This window comes from Miniopterus schreibersii (genome assembly GCF_964146895.1).
Source record: "Miniopterus schreibersii genome assembly, chromosome: 5".
Lineage (NCBI taxonomy): Eukaryota > Metazoa > Chordata > Mammalia > Chiroptera > Miniopteridae > Miniopterus > Miniopterus schreibersii.
Genome location: NC_138106.1, coordinates 3024817 through 3040951, shown reverse-complemented (window position 1 = coordinate 3040951; position 16135 = coordinate 3024817). Strand labels below are relative to the sequence as shown.

At 43.7% G+C, this 16135-nt stretch overlaps 1 protein-coding gene across 6 annotated transcripts in view; it reads left to right on the top strand.

Moving 5' to 3' along the window:
• The first annotated feature begins 131 nt into the window (after positions 1-131).
• The window catches only part of SON (SON DNA and RNA binding protein), a 33318-nt gene continuing 17314 nt past the window's right edge, over positions 132-16135 (top strand). For 5 of the 6 annotated variants that reach the window (XR_013998855.1, XR_013998856.1, XM_081138189.1 and 2 more), the window contains exons 1-4: positions 132-1050; positions 4334-4500; positions 6534-12452; positions 14234-14394. Coding sequence is in view for 4 of the 6 variants with exons in the window: in XM_081138189.1 (XP_080994315.1) it covers positions 974-1050; positions 4334-4500; positions 6534-12452; positions 14234-14394 (6324 nt within the window). In the remaining 2 variants the exon portion in view is untranslated. Of the gene's footprint in view, positions 1051-4333; positions 4501-6533; positions 12453-14233; positions 14395-14623; positions 16124-16135 lie in introns of those variants that run through there. The other variant, XM_081138192.1, reaches the window with a different exon arrangement.

The window sequence follows — 16135 nt, the reverse complement described above, 5'->3', positions numbered from 1 at the left end:
GAAGGGGGGAGGGGAGGATCCCGGCGCGGCAGCCCTGGCCCCGCCCACCCGCGGCGGCCTCGCACACCCATTGGCCGGCACGCCCGCCGTCCCTCCCGCGAGGTAATCCAGTGTGATTTCCTCCCGTTCCCGGGCGCGGCCCGGGGCGTGCGGGGCGCAGCCGCCCATTTTGCGCCTTGACGATATCACACCGTAGCATCCAGTGCCACCCAACGTCTCTGTTCTTTCCCGGGACCCCCCCAGCTCCGAGGAGGGGGAGCCCCTGAAACGCTACATCCACTTAGCTAAGCGTGTGTTGCTAATGAGTCGGAACGGAGCCGGGACGGGGAGGTCTCGTGACGCGCCTGGCTACGGACCAAAACACACTAGGCTTTGAAAGCCGGTCGCTGAAGACCTGCCGCCCGTTGCTTAGGCCCCCCGCCCCCCCCGATTTAAGATGGCATGGGAGACACGGGGGCAAATCGCGTTCTCCGCGTTGCACCACAGCGGGGGCGGGCGCTAACGACTGCTTTCCCGGATACAGCTCCCTGCTGAAGCAGCTCGGGAATGTTTGGAGACCCCTGTCAAACGCCACGCGGCCCTCTTGCCCCCTTTCCTCACGCAGTTTAATCTCGGGCGTTCAGGGCAGAAAGCCTCTACAGCCCCCCCCAAACGCCGCTGGGGGGCTGACAAGCTGACAAAAGTCGCCTCGAGAGACGGCTCCTGTAATGGCGCCTGCGTCAGTCACTAACATGGCGGACAGAGTCGTGCGCGGCGCAAACGTCAGCAGCTCTACCCCGGCGGCTCAGAAACAGCGGAGGGGAGCCGGGCCGTGCTCACTGATTGGCCCAACGGCGGAGCGTGCGGATCCGGACGTTCCCACCGAAGCCAATCAGGACGGCGACACACGGAATTGGCCGCTGCGCCTCCTCCCGGGGCATTCTGGGAGCCTGGAGGACTAGCGAGGAGGAGTTGAGAGAACGGAGCGGACGCCATGGCGACCAACATCGAGCAGATTTTTAGGTCTTTCGTGGTCAGTAAATTCCGGGAAATTCAACAGGAGCTTTCCAGGTAGGCGCTTCCCAGTCTCTTCTGCTCCCAAGGGGCCGGTAGGGCCCCGCGTAGCCCTCCGTGCCACCTTTATTCAGGGACGCCGTCGTTCCCCGCCTCGGGCCCCGCTACGGCCCCGCCTGGGCCTGGGATCCATTTTCCGCCCCCCCCCCCCATCCGCTCCCTTCCCAGCGCGGAACTTCCCTCTTTTCGCCGTAACCCCGACTCCCTCACCCCGAACCGAGCTAAGACGCTCGCCCCTCTCCCGTGTGATGGCCCCCTGCCCTTCCGCGGCGGCGGGCCTGGTGGTGCGCCGGCCACGGCCTAGTTCCTCTTCGGCTCCTCCTCCGCCGCGTCTCCCCTCCCCCCTCTCGGCCTCCGCCGATTTCGCCGGCCGGTGCCTGCGACCGGAAAGGGTCTCTACCGGCCGTTTCTTGAGTAAACTTAAATCCGCTTTGTCTTGCGAGCTTTAGACCATCTCAGGATTGGGATCTTATAATTAGATTATTTGGGCCCTAGGGTGCTGTGCCGGCCACCAGGCAGCATTCTTAGTCGGCTGCGAATTCAAGTGAAAACGCCTCCAATTCCTGTTAGCTGCTTTGACAAAATATTGAGATGGAAGGCGACCTTGAGTTACGAGTAATTTCTTAATTTAGGAAGTGGAAAGCGGGCTTTGTGTGTAGATAGAAATTTTTATTTGCTCCCCTTGCCCCAATGGACGTATTTGAACAACGTAGTACTTTTGCCACTGCTGGTAGACTTCCATCCTTGGCCCCACAAAATTCAATCGGGAAGAGGTTTGTAAAGAAATAATTGTTTACTCAGAAAGGAAGCTAGCGTGGGTCATGTTGTTCACCGGTTGTCTTAGTGTTTTTGCTTTGCATAACGTAAATGTTTGTTCCGAGTTCAAATGTTTTTTCTAGTTGTATTTTACAAGTTGAGAGCGAGAGCAATTCGTTATGTTACAATCAGCCGAAAACACAGTTGTAAATTAAGTGTTCAAATTAACAGTTATGTGATATATATATATACACGTTTATAGTATTGTTAGGATTAAGATTTTTACAGGATATGTTGTTTTTTAAGTGGGAAATAATATCCTCTCATTCAGTTCGTTGCTTTTCAAATTTTTGTTACACGCTCGTGCTTTTAGGATGAAGAGAAAAGACCTGAGAAGAGGGAATATGTGTTTTTTGAAAACTTGAATAGTTACATGCAATAAGTAGTTGCATTTGCTTATTGTAATGTCTTTTATATCTTTTAAAAATCAGTTTTTATATTAGGAAGTAATTTTGGTTGTAAAAAATTTAGAAAAAAAATTGAAAAACCATTACAGTCATTGTTCTTTGTCTTTTTTTCTGTGCATACATAAGCACGTACGTGCTTTGTGAAATGTGATCATCTTGTTTAGTGTTTTTTCACATAGTACATTGTGAACAAGTTTGTCTTTTATCACATCCTCAGTAGTCCTTTGGGATATTGTTCTTGGTTCCATAGAATTCTGTTTTATTGGTGGATGTTTAGGTGGTTCAAAGTGTTCATTTGTTTTCAGTATATGAGATAAATATCCTCATATTAAGATGTTTACTTTCTCATAGACATTTTTTTAGTTGTACCTTTGTGATTTTAAATCCGTTGCTTTTTTAGTGAGGTAATTATGTGTAAGTGCTTAGAAAAAGTGCAAAATAAAGAGTTCCCGAAGGAAAGTCTAAAAGTCTAAGAAGAATACTAGATGAAGCAATTTATTACTAGAGGAATATTCAGCTTTTCAAGTAACATGTAATACATTATCAGTCTAAAAACATTTTAATTATTTGCCATTTAAGTTAGCTTTGTATCCCATTTTTCCCATCTATTTGTCAGTTTTGGTAAGGAGGCTGACATTTAGATAGTTAAAATAACTTATTTGTTGTAGATGGATGGTGAAGAGTATGAGCTCTGGCTTTGAATACCTGCTTCACCTCTTGATAGCTGTGTGACCTCAGCTAGGTTTCTTGTTTTCTTTGTGCCTCATATTCCTCATTTATAAAATCAGAATAGTAGTGTTGATCTTAGAGTTTTGTTAGGATTAAATGAGTTTTAAAACCGTAGAACCTTGTGATACTAACAGTCAGATGTTAATTTTTATGTGATTCATTGTACTAAACCAAATGTTCCTTAATAACACTTAGTTAACTAGTGATTTTTTTTTTCTTGGATTGTTCAGACTTTTTATCAGGTAGTGGGGCATAATTGTTTGATCTATTTTTGTTAGATCTAAAATTTAAGTAGGTTAAGGTGGAGGTGGTGTTGAATTTATTTTTTAAAAACAATTCTGCAAATCACAAAAATAGTAAAAATGACTGGATAAATGACATGGTCTTATGTCTGTTCAGGTTCTTCTGTGTAAAAAAACACAAAACAAATGAACAAACAAAACAAAAACACTCAGATACAGAGAGCGGATTGGTGGTTATGGGAGAGGGTTTTGGGGGAGGAAGGAATGTGTGAAGGGCGTCAGTTGTATGGCGGAGGATGGTAACTAGAGTTTTGGTGGTGATCACTTTATAGTGAGTACAGATGTTGAGTTGCAGTGTTGTAACACCTGGAACTTACACATATATACATGCATATACACTAATTTTACTTTAATGAAAAAAATATTTTTCTGGTCACCCATTTGTTTACTGTTGGTATAAGTGAATTGTCACTTGTTTTCCATGAAACTTTTTAATCTCCAGAAATTTAATACTAGGCTTTTTGATAACTGGGTAAAAATTTTATATAAATATATACACATATATATGTGTGTGTGTGTGTGTGTATACTTTTTGTCATTTGATTAACTGATGTACCCTTTTTACTTGATGTTTCTGTGGCTAACTTTATGTTCCTTGATACTGTTGATTGTGATCCATGGACAGGTGTGGCTTTATGGTGGCTATAGCTTCTATTATAACATTAAGTCATATATTTTGGGGGGGGGGAATTTTTTATTGTGATCTTAATGACTTTTCTTTCCTGAGATAAATATCCAGGTAACCGAAATCCAATTAAATTTATATTTCTGTATTTTATTTTTAAAAAAGATGAGCTTAGAAACCTCTTTTAAAGACTTTAACAGTTCTGAAAACTTTAATTGTGTAAAAATAAAAATGTACCAACTATAGGTAGTGTAAAGGAAGTACTACTGGTAGAAAATATATGAAAAAAAATGGCGAAATGTGTTAACATAAGATTATTTTAATAATTGAGTTATAAATGTTAATTTATTATATGGTATAGTAAAAAATATTAATGAATTTTGATAATTTTTCTTGTCAAGTGGAAGGAGTGAAGGCCAGCTCAATGGTGAAACAAATACACCTATTGAAGGAAACCAGGCAGGTGATGCAGCTGCCTCTGCCAGAAGCCTACCAAATGAAGAAATAGTTCAGAAGATAGAGGAAGTACTCTCTGGGGTCTTAGATACAGAACTACGCTATAAGCCTGGTAAGTTGGAGATAATCAGCCATCTCAAAACTTGAATTTTTAATGCTTAACAGTATTATTGCTCAACTGCATGGTATTTAAAATGTTCAGTAGACCTGAAACTTGAGTAAATTTAAGTGTTAGTCTAAATTGGTTTACTGAAAACTTTATTTGACATTGAAATACGAGCAATGATGCACTTGTTTGCTTTGGTGGTGGAATATGACTTTATCTTGTTTGGTTTAGTCTTGGACCTTAGTGCCAGGATTTTGAAAGCTGGTTTTCATTGAACAGTTGTGTAAATGTTCATTTTGGAAGGTACAGGGGCCTGGACCACATTTTTAATGACTTTAAAACCCTGGGAGGTTTTATTTTAAAAACCAGGTGTAGAGATTGCTTTGTTTTTACATCCACACCTTTTTAAAGTGCAGTGAATGCAAAGGAATCATTGCTTCGATATTTAGCATTTTTGGAATTGATTAAATAATTGATGCTTAGAAATGAAAGCGTTATGATGAACCACAAAAATTAGAATATCTTCATTTAGTTTTAGAAAATGTGTGATAGGATTTTTCATTTAAAATTTTTTATTATTTTTGGTATAGGGTATGATTAAAAAAAAAAGCATAGACTTTGGCCATACTTAGATTCATCGCTCTAGCAACTTTTTCTTGGTTGAGGTATAACTTCGCTAACTAACAATTTGATGCATAATATACAGTTGGTACAAACTGATTAGTTTCTCTTTGGACTAGGTCTTGTTACATGTTGCTTTATTTTTTTCATAACCTTAATGGTCTAGGTTTCTAACCAGCTTTTTTCTGGGATGACCAAGATTTATCTAATTTGATACTGGCATTAGAGTAAATCCCATCTGGTTATAAAGTGGAATATAAACCACTTTCTCTTCAGATATAAATTGAAATGTTCTTAAATTGCATGTTAAGGGCTATAAGACTCTTATGTTTTTAGTAGAAACAGTAAAATTATTTCTTAGTAATTTTAGAAGATTATTGTGGGAAAGGATGCTATTTTTATTAGGATATAACATGGTTGTGATAAGGTAAATTCAAGTTCTGTATTGATACCTTACATTTGTTACTCAGACCTTCATACATGTAAGAGCAATCATCAGCATTTAGTGAGGGCTTACTATGTATCAGGCATTATTCAGTGTACTTGGTATATTTCAACTCACCTCGCCCGTTAACTCTGGATGACAGAGTGTTAGTAATTTGGCCCAGTCCATTTATCTAGGGAGTGGTGGATTGATTCAGCATCCAAAAGCAAGCCCCTTGTTCCAGATCCAGTGCCATGTTGCTTTTTGTATAAATAGGGGTTATAAAATACAACAGTTATTTAACCTGCATTTTTTTTCATTAACAGGAGATAATAAAAATTTTAATACAAACCCATGGGAATTCACCTAAGCGTGAGAATTCCACGTTGGTGTTTTTTATAGGAATTCTGACAATTGATAGTATGAAAGATTCATTTCTAAGTGTAGTTTAAAAGTAATTAGCTATAATTTGAGAGCTGCAGAAAATAATTGTTTTAACTTAGTTGAAACATTTTAATGTAATTCTAGAAGTTTTTGTTATAAAATAAGAACTTTTAAAAATGTTTTTGTTGTTTTTTAATCCTCGTCTGATATATTTTTATTGATTTTAGAGAGAGAGGAAGGGCAGGGTAGGGGGCAGAGCAACATCAATGTGAAAGAGAAACATCTATCGGTTGCCTCCTGTGGGCACCTGGACCGGGAATTGAACCTCAACCTTTTGGTGTACGGGACCATTCTCTAACCACCTGGGCCACCTGGGCAGGCCATAAACTAAGAACTTACAGTTAACCCAGACTTTAGTTGTCGAAGTATTGGAAAAGTGTCAACCTTCAGGTAATTGGTTTATGAAAAATAGTTTATTTGGTAACTTTTTATTTAACAAGAAGTTATTCTGTGATGTCTTAACATGGAATGTAAATCTTGGCTTGTTTGATTTGTCTAAACATACTTTGAGGAATGTTTGACAAATAAAATTAATTCCTCTTAATTTCAGACTTGAAGGAGGCCTCCAGAAAAAGTAGATGTGTGTCTGTGCAAACAGACCCTACTGATGAAGTTCCCACCAAAAAGTCAAAGAAGCACAAAAAGCACAAAAATAAAAAGAAGAAAAAGAAGAAAGAAAAGGAAAAAAAGTATAAAAGACAGCCTGAAGAATCTGAATCTAAGCCGAAATCACATCATGAAGAGAACATGGATTTAGAATCGGACTCCTGTTTGAAGTTTGATTCTGAGCCATCAGCAGTGGCACTGGAGCATCCTGTAAGAGCATTTGGGCTATCTGAGACCAGTGAAACTCCTGCAGTTGTGCTAGAACCTCCTATAGTATCAGTGGAGGTATCGCAGCCACACACCTTAGAAACTCTGAAACCAGCTACAAAAACTGCAGAACTGTCAGTTGCATCTACATCAGTAATCTCTGTACAGTCAGAGCAGTCTGTGGCAGTAACGCTGGAACCACCTATGACAAAGATTCTCGATTCTTTTTCAACAGCACCGGTGCCTACTGCAACAGTAGTGCTAAAGTCATCTGAGCCAGTTGTAACAATGTCGGAGTATCAGATGAAGTCTGTGCTGAAACCTTTGGAGAGCACACCTCCAGAGCCATCAAAGATCATGTTGGAGCCTCCAGTAGCAAAAGTGCTAGAGCCATCAGAAATCCTTATGGTATCATCACAGACACCTACTGAGGTACATCCTGAGCCAAGCACATCAACAACAATGGATATTTCAGAGTCTTCTGCAACTGAAGACCTAAGATTGCCAGTGCAGCCTGTAGAAGTACCATCGGAGACTGCAGATTCATCTATGACAAGATCACAGGAGTTGCTGGAGCTGCCCAAGCCCACAGCATTGGAGCTGCCGGAGTCGTCGGTGGCCTCAGCGATGGAGTTGCCGGGGCCACCTGCGACTTCCATGCCGGAGTTGCAGGGGCCCCCAGTGACTCCAGGGCTGGAGTTACCTGGGCCCTCTGCTACCCTGGTGCCAGAGTTGCCAGGGCCCCCTTCTACCCCAGTGCCTGAGTTGCTAGGGCCCCCTGCGACAGCAGTGCCTGAGTTGCCGGGGCCCTCAGTGACATCAGTGCCACAGTTGTCGCAGGAATTGCCAGGGCTTCCAGCACCATCCATGGGCTTGGAGCCACCACAGGAGGTATCAGAGCCACCTGTGATGGCACAGGAGTTGCCAGGGCAGCCTGCGGTAACAGTAGCAATGGAGTTGACGGAGCAACCTGCGACGACGACAGAGTTGGAGCAGCCTGTGGGGATGACAGCGGTGGAACATCCTGGGCAGCCTGAGGTGACAACGGCAACAACGTTGCTGGGGCAGCCTGAGGCAACGATGGTGCTGGAGTTGCCAGGGCAGCCAGTGGCAACAACAGCACTGGAGTTGCCAGGGCAGCCTTCGGTGACTGGGGTGCCAGAGTTGCCAGGGCTGCCTTCGGCAACTAGGGCACTGGAGTTGTCTGGGCAGCCTGTGGCAACTGGGGCACTGGAGTTGCCTGGGCAGCTCATGGCAACTGGGGCACTGGAGTTCTCGGGGCAGTCTGGGGCAGCTGGAGCACTGGAGCTTTTGGGGCAGCCTCTGGCAACAGGGGTTCTGGAGTTGCCAGGGCAGCCTGGGGCGCCAGAGTTGCCTGGGCAGCCTGTGGCAACTGTGGCGCTGGAGATCTCTGTTCAGTCTGTGGTGACAACAACGGAGCTGTCAACGATGACCGTGTCGCAGTCCCTGGAGGTGCCCTCGACGACAGCGCTGGAATCCTATAATACGGTAGCACAGGAGCTGCCTACTACATTAGTGGGGGAGACTTCTATAACAGTAGGAGTGGATCCCTTGATGGCCCAAGAATCCCATATGTTAGCTTCTAACACCATGGAGACCCATATGTTAGCGTCCAACACCATGGACTCCCAGATGCTAGCATCCAACACCATGGACTCCCAGATGCTAGCGTCCAACACCATGGACTCCCAGATGTTAGCGTCCAGCTCCATGGACTCCCAGATGCTGGCGTCCAGTTCCATGGACTCCCAGATGCTGGCGTCCAGCTCCATGGACTCCCAGATGCTGGCGTCCAGCTCCATGGACTCCCAGATGTTAGCTTCTAGCTCCATGGACTCCCAGATGTTAGCAACCAGCTCCATGGACTCCCAGATGTTAGCAACCAGCTCCATGGACTCCCAGATGTTAGCAACCAGCACCATGGACTCCCAGATGTTAGCAACCAGCACCATGGACTCCCAGATGTTAGCAACCAGCACCATGGACTCCCAGATGTTAGCAACTAGCTCTATGGATTCTCAGATGTTAGCATCTGGCGCTATGGACTCTCAGATGTTAGCTTCCGGCACCATGGATGCCCAGATGTTAGCGTCTGGTACTATGGATGCCCAGATGTTAGCATCTAGTACCCAAGATTCTGCTATGTTGGGTTCAAAATCTCCTGATCCCTACAGGTTAGCTCAGGATCCTTATAGGTTAGCTCAGGATCCCTATAGGTTAGGTCATGACCCTTATAGGCTAGGTCATGATGCCTACAGGTTAGGGCAAGACCCCTATAGATTAGGCCATGATCCCTACAGACTAACTCCTGATCCCTATAGGATGTCACCTAGACCTTATAGGATAGCACCTAGGTCCTATAGGGTAGCCCCCAGGCCATACAGGTTAGCACCTAGGCCCCTGATGTTAGCATCTAGACGTTCTATGATGATGTCCTATGCTGCAGAACGTTCCATGATGTCATCTTATGAACGCTCTATGATGTCTTATGAGCGGTCTATGATGTCCCCTATGGCTGAGCGCTCCATGATGTCAGCCTATGAGCGCTCTATGATGTCAGCTTATGAGCGCTCTATGATGTCCCCTATGGCCGAGCGCTCCATGATGTCAGCTTACGAGCGCTCTATGATGTCAGCTTATGAGCGCTCCATGATGTCCCCAATGGCTGACCGATCAATGATGTCCATGGGTGCCGACCGGTCTATGATGTCATCATACTCTGCTGCTGACCGGTCTATGATGTCGTCGTACTCTGCAGCTGACCGAACTATGATGTCATCTTATACTGCTGATCGTTCAATGATGTCTATGGCAGCTGATTCTTACACTGATTCTTACGCTGATACATATACAGAGGCATATATGGTGCCACCCTTGCCTCCTGAAGAGCCTCCAACAATGCCACCATTGCCACCGGAAGAGCCACCCATGACACCACCATTGCCTCCTGAGGAACCACCGGAGGGGTCAGCATTACCCACTGAGCAGTCAGCATTAACAGCTGAAAATACTTGGCCTACTGAGGTGCCAGCATTACCTCCTGAAGAGTCTGTATCCGTGCCTGAACCTCCTGTGAGTCAAAGTGATATTTCAGAGCCTTCAGTAGTACCTGCTAATTACTCTGTATCAGCATCAGAGCCTTCAATGTTAGCCTCAGAGGCTGCTGTGACCGTTCCAGAGCCACCGCTGGAGCCAGAGTCTTCGGTTACATCAACACCTATAGAGTCTGCTGCAGTAGCAGAAGAGCATGAAGTTCCAGAGAGACCAGTGACTTATATGGTATCTGAAACTCCCATAATGTCAGCTGAACCAGCTGTGTTAACATCAGAGCCTTCTATTATGTCAGAGACAGCAGAAACCTTTGATTCCATGAGAGTTCCACGACATGTTGCCTCAGAGGTGTCTGTGTCTCTTCTGGAGCCTGCAGTAACTATTCAGGAGCCATCACAGAGCACTCTAGAGTTGTCAGCCATGGCTGTCTCAGGGCTACCCTCTGTGGCTGTCCCGGAGCCCCCAGCTATAGCTGTCCCAGAGCCCCCAGCCGAGGCTGTCCCAGAGCCCCCAGCCGAGGCTGTCCCAGAGACCTCTGCTGAGGTTCTGGAACCCCTGGCTGTGACTGCCCCTGGGCCACTGGCCGTGGCTGTACCAGGGCCACCGGCTGAGAGTGTCCCAGAGACCCTGGCCTTGGTTGAACCAGAGCATATTACCAACCCTGTGCCAGTTGTTTCTGCTCTGGAGCCTGCTGTGCCTGTCCTGGAGCCAGCAGTATCAGTCCTTCAACCTAACATGATTATTTCAGAACCATCTGTTTCTGTCCAAGAGTCCATAGTGACAGTGTCAGAGCCTGCTGTCTCTGTCTCAGAGCACACTCAAGTTATACCAACTGAAATGGCTTTAGAGTCTACACCAGTGATGCTGAAGGCTAGTGTTGTGAAAGGAATAAATTTATCTGATGATCAAAATTTTGCTCCAGAGATTGGCATGCAGGAAGTTCCCATGCATTCAGCTGAAGAACCACATGCTGAAGGACACCTGAGGAATGACTCTCACGAAAGTGAACATGGTATAAATAGAGACCTTGATATAAGTAATCATTTAATTGCTAAAGAGATGGAATATAGTACAGTATCTGCTGTTGGCACTGGTGCTGTTGAAGAGAAAATTTTGCCTGTCAATGAGACTAAACAATGCCCAGTATTGGATACCTGCCCTAGTGTTGATGAAGCTGATGTGGGAGGAACTCTATATCCTGCTGGTCCCCTTGCTGTTGAACCTGATACATTGGGAACAAGTAAGGGTATTGAATTTGCCACAGCTTCTGTTCTTAGTTCAGTTAGTAAATATGATGAAGTATCTTTAACTACTCCAGATACTGAACATGACATGGTAATTTCCACTAGCCCCAGTGGTGGTAGTGAGGCTGACATAGAGGGACCTTTGCCTGCTAAAGACATTCATCTTGATTTACCATCTAATAACTTCATTAGTAATGATGCAGAAGGACCATTACCTATAAAAGAGAGTGACCAGACATTAGCAGTTGCTCTCAGCCCTAAAGAAAGTAGTGAAGATAAAGAAGTACCTCTCCCTACTAAAGAGACAGTGTCTGAACCTGGGTTTTCTGCCAATATTGATGATATTAACGAAGCAGATTTAGTGAGACCATTACTTCCTAAGGACATGGAACGTCTTACAAGTCTCAGAGCTGGTGTTGAAGGACCTTTACTTGCAAGTGAAGTTGAACGTGACAAATCTGCTACCAGTCCAGTTGTCATGAGTATACCAGAAAGAGCTTCCGAGTCGTCTTCAGAGGAAAAAGATGATTATGAAATTTTTGTAAAAGTTAAGGACACACATGAAAAAAGCAAGAAAAATAAGAACCGTGATAAAGGTGAGAAAGAGAAGAAGAGAGACTCTTCACTAAGATCTCGAAGTAAGCGGTCCAAGTCTTCAGAACACAAATCGCGCAAGCGTACCAGCGAGTCTCGTTCTAGGGCAAGGAAGAGATCATCTAAGTCCAAGTCTCGTCGCTCTCAAACACGTTCACGGTCACGTTCAAGACGCAGGAGGAGGAGCAGCAGGTCAAGATCAAAGTCTAGAGGAAGGCGATCTGTATCAAAAGAGAAGCGCAAAAGATCTCCGAAGCACAGATCCAAGTCCAGGGAAAGAAAAAGAAAAAGATCAAGCTCCAGGGATAATCGGAAAACTGCTAGAGCTCGAAGTCGTACCCCAAGTCGGCGGAGTCGGAGTCACACTCCAAGTCGTCGAAGGAGATCTAGATCGGGGGGGAGAAGGAGCTTTAGCATTTCTCCAAGCCGACGGAGCCGTACCCCAAGCCGACGGAGCCGCACCCCAAGCCGACGGAGCCGTACCCCAAGCCGACGGAGCCGCACCCCAAGCCGACGGAGCCGCACCCCAAGCCGACGGAGCCGCACCCCTAGCCGACGGAGCCGCACCCCTAGCCGACGGAGAAGATCAAGGTCTGTGGTAAGACGACGAAGCTTCAGTATATCACCAGTCAGGCTAAGGCGATCACGAACACCCTTGAGAAGAAGGTTTAGCAGATCTCCCCTCCGCCGTAAACGATCCCGGTCTTCAGAAAGAGGCAGATCACCTAAACGTCTGACAGATTTGAGTAAGTTATTTTAAAATTTAATGGTAGTCTAATAGAGAATGATTTAAATCTGAGTTTTTCCTGCTCTTTGAATCAAATGGAATATTTTGGATTATTGGTTTAGGATAAATATTTCTCTCTTAATTTTTATAATTAGCTTAGCTTGTGTTTGGAAAATGGGATAAGTACATTTGTAATTTAAGTTAAAAAGACCTGGAGTGTAGTAGAACCAAAGTTGTCCCATACTTGAGTGTTTTATTTTGCTTGACCCATCTTCCATAAACAAAAATGGAGAGAAGTCCAGTTGAAGACAAGGCTAGTATATACTCAGATTGTTGTTGTATGCATTCCGACATAAATCTTTACAAATAAGCCTAAGGTTACAGTGTTTCTTTTTAAATCAGTTACATTTCTTAAAATGGCATTGTAGGATTGTAAATGTTTGTGAAGGTAGTTCTAATGCTATAATCAGTAGTGGACCTGAGTAGGGAATTTTGCATGTGGGGAGTTACTTACCTGGGGTGACACCAGCAAAATAAAGTGAAATTTATTAAAGTGATTTTAATAATCTGCCTTTCTTCTTTAAAAAAATAAAGTGCTCTAATTTCTCTTGGTTTTAAGAAGTGCACAGGGATGAATAAAGAGTGTTGGATAATGCATGGCTACGTGCAGAAATAATGGGCAATTACTATCCCAGTAGTTGGACATTTCCAAAGTTAGTGTTGTCTAAAGAAAAAGACCCTAACAGAACAATAAAGGAGAATACATTCAATTCAGTTCAACAAAAGGTTTTTGAGTTCTGTTTTTAATTCCGAGTTAGAGGAACAGTATGTAACTCCTGAAGTGATTACAAGTTACTAGAGGACACATGGATAAAATACATAAATGTCTTTTTTGCCAAATAGTTAAACTGCCAAAAAGAGCAGCTTGTTATGGATGATTGCTGTAAGTACTGGTGTAGGTAAGGCACTTTGGAAGCACAGTGGAATGTTAAATTATGACTTAAGGCTTGTTAGAAAAGGTGACACTTGAACTTAGGCTCAAAAGTAGTTTAAAATGTAAAGATTTGAAGGAAAGTAAATTTTTTTTTTTTTTATATTGAGATACATATTTTTCATTTTTTTTAGAGGGAGGGAGGGAGGGAAGAAAGAAAAGAAAGAAAGAAAAGAAAAAAGACATCAGTTGGCTCCCTCCTGCATGCCCCCTACTGGGGATTGAGCCAGAAACCCTGACATGTGCCCTGACCAACTGAGCCATAGTGGCCAGGGCCAGAAGGAAAGTAATTTAAGGGCATGATAATTTTGGAAAATAAAGTAGGCTTTGGCAGGTATGTATCTTAGAGTGTTGAAAAGTGATCATTATAGTTGTATAATTTAAATAGTATTTTCTATAGCATTTGAATGGGAAGCTAAAAGACTTTTCTTTTTTAAAAAAAATTTTTATTGATTTCAGAGAGGAAGGGAGAGGCAGAGAGAGAGAAACATCCATGGACTGCCTCCGCATGCCTCCTGCTGGGGATCGAGCCCGAAACCCGTGCATGTGCCCTGACCGAGAATTGTACCAGCGACCTCCTGGTGCATGGTTCAACCAATGCTCAGCCACTGAGGAACACCGGCAGGACAGGGCTTAGTTCTTTAAATATGAGGCATTCTCTTAAAAACTTTGAATCAAAGAGTGATTTGATCACAACTGTAAGTTAGGGCAGAAAGTTAATGTCTTCAATTTTGTTAGCATCTGAAATTTTAGATAATACAAAATATAGTCTTTTAGGAAAACTGTTTCTTATATTTTTCCTCTTACAGACAAGGCTCAATTACTTGAAATAGCCAAAGCTAATGCAGCTGCCATGTGTGCTAAGGCTGGTGTTCCTTTACCGCCAAACCTAAAGCCTGCACCTCCACCTACAATAGAAGAGAAAGTTGCTAAAAAGTCAGGAGGAGCTACTATAGAAGAACTAACTGAGGTAAGCTAGACAGAATTTGTTTTCATTCTTAAATGGATTATTCCAGTGATGTTGACTCTGGAGCGTGCCAAAACCCAAATTGTGGGCTGAACTGATAATGGCTGGCACCGAGTGGCCAAAACCCGAAATACAGGTGTGGCAGCGGCAGAAGCTCTGTTTAGCAGGCCATTATCCGGGATGGCTAAGCTCCGCTAGCTAAAAGTTACTTCCCATTACTTTTGCTTTCCAGTTTTAGAAGCCAAACTGACTGAGGAGTGGGACGGTTCGTTTGAATGGAGGAGGTGTTGAGTGAGCAACAACCAGAAGCTCGCCTACAGTTTCGTTTCCATTCACGACGTGTTCACTGATCGCCACGAGTGTACTGCATATACGCAAAGACACAGACAATCTTCAGAAATGATCTTTTGCCACCGGAGCTTGGAAATTAATGAGAATAGCTGGCCATTGCCTGAAAGGAACTTCTTTCGCATCATCATTTCGGGTTTTGGCTGTTTGGTACCAGCCATTGGTGATAATGGCCGGCCATTATCAGTTCTTCCTTGCGGTTCGGGTTTTGGCAGTAACATATATTTTAAACACTTATTTTTGTTCTTCAGAATTTGATCTTTTCAATTGAGGCTTGTTTTTTGCTTTGTTTTATTAATATTATTTTGTTTGTTTTTGGGGTGGGGGGGAGGATGCTGAAATATTGCTGCTAGGATCCAGAAATACCACACTGTTTCATATATTGAAACTTGCTATCGGCTAGCCTTATGCCAGCCTGCCACTGTCAATATATTCTGTTCCCCTTGGTTACAAGCTTAGTATACTCTGTGTTTTTGGCTAAATGAGCTTTTTATCCTATTGTAATATTTTCAATTGATAATGGATGTGACAAATTCTGCTTGTAAAGAGACAAGTCCACCCAAATTTACTCTGACCTTTTTATAAAACCCAGTAACGGAGTCTGTTCCTTGCTTCTCAGGAAGGAATTGACTGTTATGTGTCAGACCTCATCAGGACACCCTCTCCATCATGCCTTATTTTCCATTCCTGAGTTCTGTTCCTTTAGAGGCTCAGCCTACAAGACATTTATGGAGAGATGTTACTATCTAACCCAATTGCAGTGTTTCACATCTTTTATTTTGTCATACCTTTGGGGATCAGAACGTTTCTTAATCTGTTTCATCACTTAGATCTATTACAATATGAATTACAACTTTTTTTAATTTAAGGACCTAGTAAAGGCTTTTATTGCTTGCTTATCAAACCCAAATTCCTTATCCAAAACCTGTGAACACAGTGTTTCCCTATGTTTTTACTCTCTGTCCCTCCTGTTCCTCTTAAGTTTCTTCTCGCTTTTTGCCCACCCCCTAACTAGGGTCACTTCCTTTCCTTTCTCTGCCAGTCCTTGTTCTCACCTGTGAAAACCGGCTTAGAACCAATCAAGGGCTATCCCTTGATTATCAAGTTCTGCCTGACTCTCTTCTCTCCTAAGCTTTTGTTCTCTCAGCACTTATGGACTCAGTTTGTATTATATCAGTTTGCACTTGTTCCTTGTGTTGCTCTGTAAACGCGTTCCTCAGTTATTTCATGTGTATGTATTCTGTCTCCTAAACTAGATTGTAAGCTCCTTGGGAGCAGGGACCATGTCTTCTACCTTTTTTTTTTTTTTTTTTTGTATACCCTGGACAGTGCCCAGTACAGTGCTCTGCACATAGTAGGTGCTCAATAAATGTTGTTGACTGACCAGCTCTAGAGT